The 16,787-nt window shown below is 35.8% G+C and overlaps 1 protein-coding gene across 1 annotated transcript in view; it reads left to right on the top strand.

Annotated features, from left to right (window-relative positions):
• Window positions 1–14,578, top strand: part of LOC108579800 — a 17,841-nt gene extending 3,263 nt beyond the window's left edge. Inside the window, exons 4-11 of the mRNA XM_017943410.1 lie at window positions 8,718–8,844; window positions 9,247–9,348; window positions 9,427–9,546; window positions 9,943–10,082; window positions 10,357–10,540; window positions 11,302–11,534; window positions 12,499–12,774; window positions 14,259–14,578. Of these exons, the coding sequence (XP_017798899.1) occupies window positions 8,718–8,844; window positions 9,247–9,348; window positions 9,427–9,546; window positions 9,943–10,082; window positions 10,357–10,540; window positions 11,302–11,534; window positions 12,499–12,774; window positions 14,259–14,578 (1,502 nt within the window). The remainder of the gene's footprint in view (window positions 1–8,717; window positions 8,845–9,246; window positions 9,349–9,426; window positions 9,547–9,942; window positions 10,083–10,356; window positions 10,541–11,301; window positions 11,535–12,498; window positions 12,775–14,258) is intronic.
• The last annotated feature ends 2,209 nt before the right edge of the window (window positions 14,579–16,787 follow it).

The following is a 16,787-nucleotide window of genomic DNA, read 5'->3' as shown; positions in this document are numbered from 1 at the left end:
AAAAAAAAAAAAAAAAAAAAAAAAGGATTCTTCGACGGCTAAATAGTGAGAGCCAGGGTTCAAGCTTTTTCCTCGGCGCTCGTGTCTTCCGTTTGATTTTTCTTCAACGATCGACTATAAAAGTCGAAGTCGTTGTAGTCGTAATTCTCCTCGTAAGGGTTGCCATGAGGTCGTGGATAGGAGCTTAGATTCTCCCCAGGGAAATGGTAATTTCCAGGATATCTGTTGCCAACACCGTAGTTCCCCTGGGGCCTACGATTGCCATAATAGTTGGGCGATTGCACGAACGTCGATGGCCCATACTTATTCGGTGCGCCCTACAAAAATTTGTATACGAAACATAATCCATTAATGGACGTGCAATATATTACATGTATCGCGTAGAAGTTTGAATGGTATCCATAATATATTACCTAACCTGAGCTAACCTAACCGTAATTTATGGTTACTGACTGGAAGTAATTTCTCGCGTGGATTTATTGTTAGCTATTTTTAGTTTGCAAGTGATGAATGATATGGTTTCCTTTCTTTTATTCATTGCCAAGTTGTATGGAACAGTATGTGAAATATAAGATGTTATCAGGAATGTGGCAATACTTTTAAAAGTAGCTCTTTTTGTGAATTTGAAGTCGTTTTAGTATGTAAATGATCAATAATTCAGTTTTCTTCCTTTTAACGTTTGTAGAATTTGATTTTAGTTGAAATGTGGTCCTTTTCTTCAATTTTTTAGAAAAGGGTGTTGTTTGAAATATGGTCCTTTTTCATTTGTTTAGAATGTAATATTATTTGAAGTATAGTGATAGTATGTAAATTAATGAGTATGTGGATTAATAATAAATTTGTCAGTTTTCTTCTTTTTCATTTTTTTTAGAATTTAATATTATTGAAATATGGTCCTTTAAAAATTTTTTTTAGAATACATTATTTAAGAGCTGGTCCATTATAGTGATTTGTAAAAGATAGTCCACGATATGTTATTGACCATTTTAATTTTGTAAATGGCCAACAGTAAGTTATTTTCCTTTTTTATCTTCACTTCACTTGTATTTAATAATATAAATAGTTGAAATATGATCCACTCTAGTATTGCATGAAATATTAAAATCAATGATCGTAAATGATTTTTTAATTGAATACATACGTCGTTAACAGTGATTTATTTTCTTTTCCTATTTTCGCTTTAAATGTACCTAATCTAATAAATTGTTTCGACTATATATGTACATAAGTAGCCAGGCTACTTTGTTAGCCATTCTGTTTCCTCTTTCCATTTTTATTTCATCGAAATGCAATAGCATTTTATCTCTGTTTTTACTTGAAAATCCAAATTTAGTGGGCACTTCATTTATTCACGTGGTAATTAAGGGATAAGGTTGCCTCCGATTCGCTGAATATTCTAATGTATTCAGGGTATCCTACTTGACTTCAGTGGTACCTGTATTTAGTACCTCTATTTAAATATCTCTGGCTTTAATGATACGAAATAACGTTCGAATTCTTTTCCTCCTTTTTTCCCCTTTAAATTATACTTTCACATTGATAAAAAAGAAAAGAAAAGAAAATACATTAGTATATTTATTCAGCACACCTGATATGAAGGGTACTGCCCTTCGCCATATTGACCGGAAACCAGCGCCGGATACTTCCTGCTGTTGAAGCAGCAATACTTCTTGTCCTTCGAGCAGTTTCCCTAAGAAATTATTGATTCGAGGATTGGTGAAAAATGATTCATTTGAAAATTAACAGAAAATTATTGCTGTAAAGATTAAGAAAATTATTGATTTGAAAATTAATCGAAAATTATCGGTTTGAAGAGTTTGCAGATTATTGAAAATATTTACAAAATATATATACGTATATGAAAGATTGCACATTGTTACTTACGAATTTTAGCCCAGTAGAGGGACAATTGAAACTATATCTGCATCTGCAAGTGTCGTACTCTCTGTAACGAGGGTCTTCTCTGATCCAAGGTGGCACAAAACCGGAATCCAATCCGCCATTGTCGATACCTCCGGTGTAAGGAGGTCTGAATAGGTTTAAATATTTTATTCGAAAAATCATCTTCTCAAATAATACAGCAATCTAATTTCATATAAACCTAACTAACCACCGATCGTGTACTTCGATACTAATATTGCAGAAATTGCAACAATTCCAAGTAATTAAAAGTTAATGCCCTTAAAAATCTCGTTTCTTCCTCAATCATGAATTGGCCAACTGTCAAAAATATTCGTCTATTGAAACGAAATTTATTCAGTTTATTTTATTTATGACAAAATTAAGAACTAAAATCTTGTGTTTTGGTATTGAAATTGAAAAAAAAGAAAATTGCAAAGGAACTCGACGGAATTAAAACAATACTAATTTCCTCAAAAGTTCATTATAACCATGAATTGGTCAGTTGTGAAAAACATTCGAATTATAATATTCGTCTATTTACTTAAATGTCCATAACAGAAGTTCTACGACAAAATTCCGACATTTGGTCGCTTTTCATAAAAATGCAGACCCTTGGTCGGACAAAGCCAATCAACATCGAGAACGCGAGCGTCGAAAATGTATTTACTGGGTCGGAAAACAGCGGGAAGATACGAATACCTTTTTATAATGCCAGTCGGCCCGCCAGGGCCGACAAGAACTCCTTTGTTGCCAGGATACGATGCTGGCACAATGGGTCTACTGTTAGGACCGTAAGGTCCCGCGTTTTGTGGTCTAAATCCTATCAAAGGTCTCTCGTCGAAATCCTCCAGGTTCTCGTTCACCTGGTACCTATAACTGGGACGAAACAGTCTATTTTTTACTTTTATCCTTGGATAAATGTATTCAAAGATATATTCTACATGCTTTCTTTCCTTTTTCCTTTAGGTTTTGATATTATCTATGGGAGATAAGTGTTTCTTCTTTGTCTTTTCGGTTTAGTATTAATTGTGGAGATTCATTTCTAGAAAAATTCCATTTCAACAACATACTTCAACTTCATCTCTTCAGTTTATTCATAAATTTCGAACTCAGAATCGCAATTTATATTCTCAATAAAAATTTCGAATTCTTAAGATCCATTGCTCTACCAATTGTCATTCTTAACCTCATTCTAGAAATTTCTTTTTCAACAAGCTTCTTCAACCTCATTCCTCCACTTTATCAATTAACCTCGAACTAAGAATCTCAATTCACAATCTCAGTAAAAATTTCGAATCCTCGAGCCTCTTTGCTCAACTCTGTCATTCTTTTCAACTCAACAACCTTCTTCAACCTCATTCCTCCACTTTATCAACAAACTTCGAACTAAGAATCTCAGTTCACAATCTCAGTAAAAATTTCGAATCCTCGAGCCTCTTTGCTCAACTCTGTCATTCTTTTCAACTCAGCAACCTGCTTCAACTTCATTCCTCCACTTTATCAACAAACTTCGAACTAAGAATCTCAGTTCACAATCTCAGTAAAAATTTCGAATCCTCGAGCCTCTTTGCTCAACTCTGTCATTCTTTTCAACTCAGCAACCTGCTTCAACTTCATTCCTCCACTTTATCAACAAACTTCGAACTAAGAATCTCAGTTCACAATCTCAGTAAAAATTTCGAATCCTCGAAAAATACCACGCACCTTCTTTGTTCTGGTTTACTTTTCTGCTCGTCTCCGGTGAATATCGCGAACGGTCGACTAAAACGAGAGTGAAAGTGAATCGCGTCTTTATATATACACCGTTGGGAAGGTGAACGCACCGCGTGTCTCGCTTCGAGGTCCCTTCGATAGCGATCTCGGATCAACAGTTTTCGTCAAGGGGGTGATTCACCCCTTCAGCGGCTCGTTTTAACCTTTGCAACTTTCTTCAACGGTGATTAGGATCATTTCAACCCTCGAGAGTGAATAATTTTCGTGAAAATTTCGGGAGTTAATTGCGAAATAATTTTTCGTAAACTTCGGTCATTTTGATTAGCGTTTAATGTAAATTTTAGTTGTGGTGATCGATTACGTAATTTATAGCAAATTCTGGACAGCCCTTGAGTGGTATCCAGAATTGTTCGAAGCCTTGAAAGTTGATCACTTTAATGAAAATTTAGGGAATTAATTGCACAATGATTTTTGGAAAATTTTGATCGTGGTAGTTATGGTTTAATGTAAATTTAAATTTTGGCAATAAATTGCATAATTTGCAGCAGATTTTCGGTAGTTATTAAGTGATATTTTGGTTACAGTGATTAGGGTAACTTGAAGTTTCGGAAGTGTTGATAATGTTAATGAAAATTGATGGAATGAGTTGCAAAATACTTTTTGGAAAATTTTGGACATATTAGTTGTAGTTTAACATGTAGTAAATTGTAAATAAGGATTCACGTGTATTTTGGTTACGGCAATTCGGGGTATTACAGCTTGGAAGTGTGTAATGAGAATGGAAATTATGGAAATCAGTGATGAATAATTTCTTTGAAAAATTTCTACAGCGATTAGGGTAATTAAAAAAATCTCGAAAATTCATATTAAAAAGCGAAAACTGTCGAAATTAATTATTAAACAGCTCTCAAGGAACATTTACGCGTAGTAAATTGTGGATAGCGATTATGTGGTATTTCGGTTAGCACGATTAGTGTCAATGGATTGGAAATTTGTGGTGGGAACGAAAATCGAGGAAACAGACGATGGAATAGTGTTCGGAGTATATTGATTTTGTTATGGTAATAAGTTGTACACAATAAATTGTGGTCACCGGGTTGGTTTTGTGTTTTCCAACCTGATGAATGCTTCCAACTTTGTGGTTGTTATTTCGCGAACTTCACACTGAAACAATTAAAAATCATACCAAAAAAAAAAAAACAAATTCTCCGCTATTTCATTCATAAAAATCCGGGAAAAAGAATGTCTTTTGCTTGCTTGACTTTTTAAGACGTTCACCTGAAAAGCGCAGCTGAGAAAGAGAGAAAAAAGTCTCTTCTCACTTTTCATATACACTTCTGGCACATTTACGTATCCCTGTAAAAAGTTTCTATAAATCCTCTTCGTTATTTTATACATACACTACCGGCCAAAAGTTTGGAATCACCTCCCACTTTTCATCGATATTAAATCTGCTGCTAACTGTTTTATAGATTTGAAGTTTATCTCAATTCTACATTTATCAATTTATCTCATATCAATTGATTCGAATGATAAAAAATTCTCAAAGTCGCTGACTTTTTTCTGGAAATTTTTGTGTAAATTGCAATGCTCAGTGATTCCAAACTTTTGGTCGGTAGTGTACATAATTACAGCTACGAAAATAATGAATATGCAAAGAAGAGAGAAAGAAATGATGCATATTGTACCGCTGATCCGATGAGAAAAAAATAACATTGACACAGATAGCTATATTAAAAAGGACAACGTAAACAGAAAGTTGGAAAGGCGTGTGCACGAAATGCGTGAACATAACGAGTTGGCTAACGTAATGGAGAGACACGTGGGTGCATTGGATGGAGACCAGTATTTCTCAGACATGTCCTTCGATCTGGGAAAATCCGTGGTGGACTCGGTAAGGGGGAACAGGGGCCATTACAGGTGGTTCTCTGGCCTCTTTCTTTGAACAAGATCCAGCGAAATTGCGTAATACACGATTCCCTCACACGACTCCATCGTTCTTCCACGAAGGACGTCTGCATTGTCTGTTATTCCAATGTCTGAAGATGACAATTTTTTTGCCTCTTTTTCTTTTCAACAGGAATCGTTCATTCTTGTTGTATGTTTGATTAGATACGATAGAAACCGTTTTCAGGGTGATTACGATAAGAAACGAGGATTGATACTGTTCCTCGTGCTGTGATGGTAATTAGAAAACGATATTTTTATGTTGAGTTCAATTTTAAAATTTTTCAATCTTGAAATTTTTATTCTCAAGATCAAACATTTCCTATTTTAACCGTTTCGAAGGTCACGAAGGTCCTCATAGGAATCAGTAGCGTCCTCGTAAAGCTAAACACATCGAAAGGTTTTCAACAGTTTTCTAAAGAATCCTTAAGGTTCCTAACTTCAGCCATATCTCACAGACTCTCAAATTTTCATTCAGAAAGCATAAAAATCCCCAATTTTAACAATTTGAAAGGCCAAAAAAGGGCCTTACGAGTATCAGTATCGTCCTTATAAGGTCAGGCACCTTAAAAGATCTTCAACAATTTTCTCAACTTCAACCATCTCTCATAGACTTCCTCAAAACCAAAAAATTCTCAGTTGTCACAATCTTACAGGCAAAAAACAAGCCCTCGTAAACCTAGCAGTGTTCTCATAAAGCCAGGCACCTCAAAAGATCTTCAACAATTTCCTCAACTTCAACCATCTCCCACAGACTTCCTCAAAACCAAAAAATTCTGTTTTCACAATCTCAGAGGCAAAAAAGCAGCCCTCATAGACACTGCAGTCTATGCACTCGCTCATAAAGCGAGACACATGAAAATCTCGAGAAAATTCGCCGTGGATGGAAGGAAGAAGAGAAGGAAATGACCGGCCACTTGGCGCACAGTTTCTCGTGGTCGGTGTAACCTTGTTTCGCGGTGGAAAAAGGCACGATCGAACGAAAATCCAATGATCAAGGTCATTTTCTCCGACTATGCCCGCTTGGCCACCGAGGAAATTCACTTTTCCCCCGGGGACAGGAAGGCAGCAGCGCCGCCGTTGACTCGTAATTCGGTTTCCTTGATTTTTACGCCGCCGTTGGCTGGCCAACGATCTCGTCGATTAACCATTTCACGGTTCCACGCTGAAAAAGGGGCACCGTTAAATCGTTTTAAGTTCGCCGGGAACATTCTTTGTGTGGCGGCGTGAGGAGAAACGAAACGGGGTTAATGGCGAATTTTTCCGGCAAATAAACGAGAACAAAGTTAAACTGATCGTGTTGGTCATCCGAAAGTTTTTCAATTAGCGCTCGTGCACTTCGACACGGTATTTTCGGTGAAATATGTATAAGCGATAACAGAATGAAATTTTCATATTCTACGGGGTGACCTTTTCGAATATTTCCACGCGAAAGAGGACAAATTCGAAAAGCTACAAAACGTGATAATATTTTATACGGTTTTAACACAACTTTTTACTTTTATTTCGCTGAAACGAATTTTGCGTTTTCTGAAATTTCTTCCGAGGTTAATTGAAAATTCAAATTATTACAGAAACTTCTTAATTAGAAAAAATTCTATTAAAATCACTTACCAAATTTTCAAGATTCACCGTTAAGTATATACATAAATGTCTAATTGTGCAAAAATAAATCAAAATTGAAATTTGTCGAGTTACATGCGCTATCAATACCGAGCAGTGACACGAGAAAATTGTATACTAAACTCGATTTCGAGTCAACTTGACCTAATTTCCATACAAAGGGTTGCAAACTCACGACGAAAAAAAATTCCTGGTAAATTTAAACGACGCGAAAATTTCGAAATTTCACTCCATCTCGAGGAACCACGGCACATATATCGCGAAAATCAATTGGCAAACAAAGGCTCATGACGCGTGACCGAGTTGCGTACCGAAATCCAGCTGGAACATCCGTTCCGCTTTTGTGTTCGATCGATCGATCCTCCTCGCTTTCCGCCGGATGCGCTCAATCTTCTCCGTCTTCCTGCTTTCCCCCATTTTTCTTTTTTTGTTTCCAATCGTTTGTTAATTGGAATAATTGAAATGTAAGGAAAGAAGAGATGAAAAGGAGTATAATCTTCTTCGATCGTTATCTCAAGGATAATGTAAATTAACTTAATTAAATCAAGGAAATGTTGAAGGATTAGGAACAGGTATAGTGATCGTAAAAAGTGGTCGAAGGAGGATTTGACCTTGACCCAGACTCGGGAATGGATCTAAGAAAGGAAGAACGCCTCCATATTGTGAAATAACTGGAAACTGACCTTGAAGATTCTTCCGAGTACCTATTTCAAGAGGTGACCGTGAAGATATTTGAACAAGGTTAAGTTAGGTTGTTTTAAATAATTCAATGGATTTTTAGAGGCTTGCCTTTAAGCTAATTTTACGATGGAGATTAAAGGAGAAGTTCATTCTGAGGAGATATTGTAACGGATTGCTGGGTATTTTGGATTCGAGTGTTTGAGGTTATGAGATTGAGGAAAAGATGGCGACCCCTGAGGTCTTGTCGAAAATTAGAAGAATTAGGTATTTTGAATGGGAATTGAAGAATTTTGTCTCGGAATTGAGATGATTTCAAAATTAAAACTGACAGATTTTGTCTAAGAATTTTGAAAAATTTTTAATTGGAAACTAAAGAATTTTCTTAAAGAATTTAAGGAGAATTTAAAAATTACAAATAGAGAAATTTTTGAATTGGGAGTTGAAATGAATTTAAACACTTTCAAAATTAAAATTGCGAGGCTTCCTCGCAGAATTTCGAAAAATTTCCAAAAAATCATTTGGAAAGTTTCAAATAATTCCAACATTAAACCTAAATAATTTCGAGAAGATTTCAAAGTGAATGCCAGAAAACTTGTCAATCGAGAATTCCAAAAAGTAGCAAAATCAAAATTGGAATATTCCCGACAAGTTTTTAATTGAAAAAAATTGAAGTCAAAGTAGATTTTTCATTTTCAATGCGCCGCGAGAAATGTTGTTCGGACGTTACCGAGGAAAGTAGGCTCGATTCGAGGGAAAACCTGAATCGTAACTTTCGACCCGGTGGAATTAATTGTGCATTACGTAAGCGGGAAATTACGCAAGGCTAATCGAGCGTTCCTCGACACTACCAGGGTACGGTCACATCGCACCGAAGACCAAGAACGGGAAAGTGGTGACTATATTCTACGCCATCGTCGGGATTCCCCTGATGTTGCTCTGCCTCTCGAACATTGGTGACATTATGGCGTCGAGTTTCAGGTAATTGATCATGGAGTATGCACTCACCTCACGTTTTATAGCATCCACTTGCTACAGTTTTAAACGACACACGTTAGAAACAAGGAGAACCTGTATATTTCTAAAGAAAGATTAAACAATCGATGAAAATAGTATATATTTTTTGAAAAATATTCAAAAAGAAGGAGAAGTTGCACGGTTATAAGGATTATTATTTCGAAGATTAATTATCGTATATCTTAAGATTTAAAAGGAAGAGACAGATAAACGAGATCTGTTCTGAGACTCTGGATGAAATTCAAAATTCAGATTCTCTCAGATCCCCGAATTCAGTACTTAAATCTACGTTAAATGGGATTAATTAGAATTAGAATCTTAAAATCGTAGAATTTTGTTGAAATATAAAAAATTGATCAAATATAGGTTTCTTTACTGGAGAGTCTGCTGTTACGTATGTACGAAACCACCGAAAAAGAGGCGACCCAGGGCTCATTTGGTCAGATCGTATTCCATGAGACAACCAGGGTACTTGTTTAATTTATTAAATAATCATCTTGGTAGTAATAATAATATATACATAACTAAGGTAATAATTTTTCAAAGGCGATACGGTGGAGGCAAAGGTGGCTTTAGACGATCCATCAGAGTGAGTCAAAGGTCTGCAGATTCAGCGTTGGGCTTGTCTGAAAGTCTGGCTAGATCGTACTCCGATGTTGACTATAAGTATGCAATACAACTTTCGATATTTCAATACGTCAACAAAGACAGTTATTAATTTACAATTTAACGAGACATTCAGTAGCTAAAAAATTCTAATACATTATACAGGACGTTTCGTAAATTTCATTTTTTAATTTTCAAGTTTTACCGAGAAAGAAGAATTTTAAATGATCTAAGGTGATTCAAAATTAATGTTATTACATCAATCTCGAACTTAAAGCAGAAATTTATTTCAATTTTTTTTACAATTCTCTGCTCATCGTTGAAACGTAAACTGTAACCACGAACTCAGCTAAAATCCCTTCAATTCACTGCCAGTGTAAACTGATTTCACGCGGTTCGAGTCAACTGGAATAACTGTTTCCTTTCGTAAACGAGGTATCTTTGTTTCAATGGAAGATACAACACTCGTCGATACGAGGACGGAGAACAGAGAAGGCGGAGTCCCTCTTATCCTTCGTCTGCGAATCCAAATTTCGGATTCAAGTCTGCTACGGTGTCCAGATACTCTGATCTGCCAATGGCAAAATTCACCAGAGGTACCTGAAGAAGATCTACCACGAAGAATTTAAATCAATTTTCATTTATTTTGAAATTTAATTTTTCTACTTTGCAATGTAAACGATAATTTCAATTTAAATTTTCTTTCCTTTATTTTGTAATTTAATTTTCTAATTTTACCAATCAATTTTGTTAATCCTTCTTTTCTTCTTTGTTGCATATACATTACTTACACGCACATAGAAATAAGTGAATAATTTATGGACGATTCTCGAAATTACTCATCAGTTTCAAAATAGCAATTTTATTCAGCCAGTCCCAAGATGATGACACAATCGTTAGACAGGAAGTTGATGCTGCGTTCACCAAACGACACTGATCGTTCACCAGTCTTGTGCAACAAATACGCATTAGAAGACCTGGACGACGAGCTAGAACGATGGAAAGCTTCCGCAGGGAACAAAAGTAACTATACAGTCCTGAGTAAAAAAAACATGTAGAAGAATATCGTCGCTTATAAATCTCTGTTCGTACATCACTTTGCGCTGTTAATTGCCATTATGAATGATTTATCGATTTATTTAACGCGACGAACCCTTTAGCAGAAAAGTTAATTAAAACGTGGAATATTTTTACATTTCTTTCTGACAATCACACTGTACGTTGTTCTATATTGTTCGTTTATTTCCCTCTTCCTTTTTCCGTTATACCAGGGAAAATGTAATTTTTTCCATGCTCCGAAATAATTGGATTTCCTGGAATGTTTTTCTGACAAATGGAACATTTGTATCACGTACTGCCTGTTCAAATACACATTACAGGAAGCTTCTTGATGCACACCTTGAAATTGATTCGAATCCCAAGCTATTGCACGTTTAAAGACAAGTGGCTCCTCAAGCCTATAGCCTGCTTCGATGTACTGCTCGCTTCAAGGTCACAGATGGAAAAAATTAAATCTGACGAACGCTAGGCAAACTTGAAAATTTTATCAACAATAAAGTAACGAAAACTAGTTAATTTCATGCGTATGATTTTTCATATTTCTCGGTAACGCCATTACTGTTGTATTTTCCCTTAATTTTTAGTTAATGTACTTTGCATCTTACACGAGTATCTTTGTTATTTTACACTAGTTTTACGTACATAGAGAGTTAGAGAGACATGAGTGAAATTATACGTGAAAAATGAATTAACACGGCAATTTATTTTCACCGTTTAACGAGTGACTGTTCGGACGTTTACAGTGGACGATTCAAGGAAGCCACGACAAGTGGCGGAGGTGGTAGAGGGTGCAGAAAACGGCGAGAAACAGCCGCCATTAGTGACGAGGTCATTGCCCAGAAGATGCTTATCCATGGAAGGTGCGACCAGCAACTACAGGACAAACCTGCCACCGCCTTTACGACCGTCCTCGATTTACTTGGAAATGGAGAACTCGAGGAGGTCTCAAGCATCAAGGACCAAGCGGTATAGAAGCAACTACCCCGTTGGTAAATATATTTCTACGAAATAATGCACCGAATATGCACCATAAATTCTACATTATTATGCCTTCGTTTATATTCCTTCGATTTAATTCCTCGTTCAAAATTTATACTACTGTTCATAAGTGTTCAGTATTGGAATCACTGAGCGTTGCAATTTGCGCAAAAATTTCCAGAAAAAAGTCAGCGACTTTGAGAATTTTTTATCGTTCGATAAATTGATAAAAGTAGAATTGAGATAAACTTCAAATCTATAAAAAATTATCAGCAGATTTAATATTGATGGAAAGTGGTGATTCCAAATTTTTGGCCGGTACTGTATGTACACTGACTGAACGTGAAGCAAAATTAAACAGTCTTTGAACAAACTATTGAGATCGTGAAAAACATTATTCAGCGTTAAATCTTGTATATAGGGGAGAAATGTAATTTAAATTGTGCCATACTTTCTGTACAAACGTAACGGGAGACGTAATACTTATGAACGGCTGTGTGCATCGTTTGTCAATTTTACACTTTACACTGTGTACGTATTACATGTTTGCTTCTCTAATTTGCTACATTAATTGCGCCCAAAATTTATATCACCTGTTAATTCCTTTAAATTGTATTATTCATTTATCTGTTTTCTCAATTTCTTGATTTATCGTGTATGCTTCTACGGATTGCATTACTTGCTGATTTTTGCAATCGACATTATTTATTTGTTTATATATTGTTATTATTTGCTAGTTTCATTTTAGAGAGTATTCGTAGAAGCGTGTGATTTTCTTTGCTTTTTTGTTTTTTTTTGGGGAAAGCTTAATTTTACGGAAAAAGAAATTTTGCCAATGGTTGTTTATTTTATTTACTTCCCCAATTTGTATTATTTTCTTATTTTCTTCATAAAAATTTTCATTTATTCAATTTTTATAGATGTTCATGATTTTTTACTATTTTTCTTTTTGTTTTTTTTTTCTTTTTGGAAAAGCTCGATCTTACAGAAGAGAAACATTGCCGATGGACATTATGTCACCAGCTGGGCTCTCCGTGCCCAGACAAGTGTACGTGGACGATTTTGATTCTGAATACGACTACTATACTAACGACGACCAGGAAAGACAGCCTATTAAGCCGGTACCAATATGGCTGTGCGTCTTTCTGGTGGTCAGTTACATATTCGGTGGCGCATTTTTGTTCAGCGCTTGGGAACACTGGCCCTTTCTCGATTCTGCGTACTTTTGCTTTATTACTCTCACCACTATAGGTTAGTATGATTTTCTTTTCATTTTTTAGTAGATACTTAAATTATCCTTCATTCTTTGTTAAAAGATTGAAAAATTTGGAAAATCTCCAGCCATGAAATTTGTTAATTTTTAATTTTCACCGTGTATACAGCATTTTAGAAGATTCAAAATTGTGATATTATTTTTTTTTTAATTTTCAGTTTTTTTTAATTAGTTCGAAATTACATAAAGTGATTCTATACTTGAATTGATACATTCGAGGGTAACACACACATGTTGATAAGCCACGCACCTTTTAACCGCCGAAAGTTCCCTCTAATCGAACCTCTTGTCCCAAATATCCACTCGGCAGCTTCCACACGTCCCTAAACACTTGTCATTCGCTTTTAACGGCTGAGAGGTTCATTCACCCCTCCAAAACACGCCAAAAGTTCATTCGATTTCCTCGAGTATTGTTCACATTCATAAAAATAAGCAAGAATTATCCTGATAATTGTACAATTCAATGTTCATCAATTGCATCTCGTTTCATTCATTTTACAAGGATCGTTATCAAATTTAATTTAATCACTTCGTAATAAGAAGCATGGAGCAGTTTAAATTAAGTACGAAATTTTGTAGATTATTATTACAAAAAGATAAATTGGTTGAATGGAAAGATTGAAAAATTTCAGACAGTTTAATATTCGATATTAATGAGAAAAGTGACAGTGCACATAGAAAACTGTGAGAGCCTGGAAATTCGATTTAAATGTCTGGAGATAATCACTCTAAAAATAAAATTCTCTCTCCTTCAAGAAGTGAACGAAAATTTTTAGTTCAACATCTAGAGAGCAGAAGAATAATCTCTGTAAGAACGACATCCCTCGAAAACTCAAGAAAGTAACACTAGAATTTAATAAAAGAACTTATCCCTCGCACGAAGTTTTCGAAACTTTAAATTCAACACTTACAGATCAGAAAATAATTTCTTTGTAAAAACAACATTCTCTCTAAAACTCAAAAAAAGAAACTCAGTAATTAAGAAAATAACTACATACCAAATTTATCCTTAAAAAAATTCTTCAGAACCTTAAATTGAACATTCGCAGATAAAAAATAACATTTCTGTAAAGACAGCTTTCCATCATAACCTCAAAAATTAATCAAACAATTAACTCGTCACAATTTCAAGAAATTGAGGGATCAAAGAATTTCTAAAAAAGAAATCTAGGAAAAGCACTTGCAAATTAATAAAAAATTACTTGCATATCAAATCTTTCGCTCACAAGAATCTTCAAAACCTTAAATTCAGCACCCACGCCTAAAAACAAACATCTCTGCGAAAACAGCTTCGCTCATAACCTCAAAAATTAACAAAACAACTAACTCCTCGCAATTTCCCTAAATTAAGGGACGAAAAAATCTGTAGAGAGAAAAAGAAAAGGAACAAATACTACGAGTGAAGGCCGGAACGTGGACTGAAAAGACAAAAAAAAAAGTTAAATACGATGGGTCGTTGCAGGATTTGGTGACTTCGTACCAGCGTACAAACTGGACGCTCACAAAGGGATCGCGGTTTGCTCGTTGTACTTGTTATTTGGAATTGCTTTGCTGGCGATGAGCTTTAATCTGGTGCAAGAGGAGGTCATCAACAATGTGAAGAACGTCGCGAAGAGGCTGGGGATCATCAAAGAGAGTGACGACGAGGAAGATGCCGACGACTACGACGCGTACGACGTCGAATACAACGACGAGGTCGACAACGAGCTCGAGGGCCACGTCCTCGATACTCCTCGATGTCACTCGATGGCTAGAAACGTTCGCGGAATTTCCGTCGCGTAGCCAACCACGCGGCCCGAATTTCTTTTCATTCGTGAACTCGAGATTCTTTCTTCTATCCCTTTCCTTCTTCCATCCTCCGTCCCTTCTCTACTTCTCTTCCACCATCTCTTCTCCCTTCCTTCATTCCTTTTTTACTTCTTTTTCTTCTTCCCTCCTCGCTGCTAATTAGACGCGTCTAAATGGAGACCTCTCTCGCGATTGTGTTTTGAAATAAAGAGGAACTGAAGAGCGGAAGGGAAGGAATTACAGGAGAGGATTGTGGATTCGAGTCTTTGGAAAAAGGATTTCGAGGAGTTCTTAGTGATAATGGAGGGTTTTTCCTTCCCTTTCTTGCTTCTTCGTCTTCGTTGATCGTGGTGATTGGAGCGAGATTTCTGAGGACGTTCTTTTTCTTTGAGGATGAAAGGTGATCGCCGATGATGATTATTTCGTCTTTCTTTCTTTTCGTTTCAAAGACAGAGCTGTTGAGGTTGTTTCGTTTGAGCGATTTCGAGGTGATAACTTGGGATGAAAGATGATCGCTGATGATTCATTCGTCCTTGTTTTATTTTTTTTTTTTTGTTTTTGTTTCAAAGACAGAGCCATTGAGACGGTTTCATAATTGAGGTGAGCTAGGGTGTGAAAATGATGATTTTTCGTCCTCGTTTTTGTGTTTAAACAATTTTTTGTTTATTACAGTGATTGAAGTGCATTTTCCAAAGTAGTTTTTTTGGGAATGAAAGATCAGTGATGATTCTTTCATCCTCGTTTTTGTGTTTAATAGACTATTGATTTTTTCGTTTGAGTGTTTTAATAAATTCTGTTTCTCATATTCTGTCCACGTTGTTTTTACATGTTTATATTGAAGATTACACGAGAGTTTGTTTAATTTCGTTTAATATTGAAAATCATTGGTACAAAATGTGTAAAAAACTTTAATTTTGTAAGTTTATTTTTTAAGTTCCTTCTATTATAGTTAATTATCGAAGTCAGACTTCTTACAAATTTAAGTTTCAATGTAATCACTAAGCTAAATGATCAATAATATTGTAAAAATTGTTAGAGGTATAATTATTGAATTTTAGAAAATACACCGACCTGATGTTTCGCAAATTAACGTAATTATGCTAACATAAGTCCGGTCATGCACTGTTTCACATCTTAAGTGGCATGCAACAAGCTGGAAAAACCCTTGCACGCATTCTGATATTCCCCATTGCACTATCGAGGCAATTAGGATAAACGTAACTTTCTTATCTAACATAGAAAAGCCTCACAAAAAGTTATTCACAATTACCAGCACCTTATTTCATAACAAAAAATAAGAAACCAATTTGCAATAAACGTTAATTTAAATTTCAATTAAAATTCCATTTAAAGGTAAAATTGAAAATTGTCAAATGCAAGTTCTGCATATACATACTTAATACAATTTTAACCCCAAAGACTCAATTTTCAACTATCACTATACCTCGTGTAACACGAAAATATACGAAACGTCTATTCTCGCGAACGAAGAAAAATCGAAGTGTAAATTTATTCTACTGAAAATTGCTGAAAAATTCAATTTTCCAAAATTCGCCTATCGATTAATGAAAGAATTCCGCAGACGTAGGAAGTTCACGTGGGTAATTTATCAATGGCAAGAAAACGTCGCGTGTAATAAATTTGGAAAGATGTGACGACCGCGTTCCGGGCTACGCTTGTGTCTACCGGGTGTCCAGGAAGTTGGAACCCGGTCAGGGACGGAGCAGCGTTTCGAAGTGGGTATTTTTAGCGGCGCGCTATTTTCGTTCGGTGTGTCGAACCAAGTGGCACGGAATCAGTGCACGAGGAAGCCTCGAGGAAGCGGCTCGTTTTCACGCAATTATCCGTGGCGATCGCGAAAAAGCAGCCTCTCAATGTGAAAGACCGGAGGATAATTGGAGCGTCACCGCGGGAACATCGAGTATACTCGAGTGCAGCGAGAAATTAATATCCAAATCCTCTATGAAATGAAACTATGACGGTCAATGGGGAGTTATTATATCTGAATTTCCAACTGGTTTGCTGTTTGTAAATTTCGTGTCACTTGGTGGAGGAGCATGAGATAATGTAAATTAGATTAAATTGGAGAATTGTTACTTTCTCATTTCCGTTGAAGCAATACCTATCTAAGTTTGAACGAAGAGAAATTAACGGAGGAGAATTAACTGGATGTTTGTGTAATTTGGTGGAGGAATATGAGACG

Source organism: Habropoda laboriosa, unplaced genomic scaffold (genome assembly GCF_001263275.1).
Source record: "Habropoda laboriosa isolate 0110345459 unplaced genomic scaffold, ASM126327v1 scaffold72, whole genome shotgun sequence".
In the NCBI taxonomy this organism is placed as follows: Eukaryota; Metazoa; Arthropoda; class Insecta; order Hymenoptera; family Apidae; genus Habropoda; species Habropoda laboriosa.
This window is presented reverse-complemented; position numbering and strand designations above follow the sequence as displayed.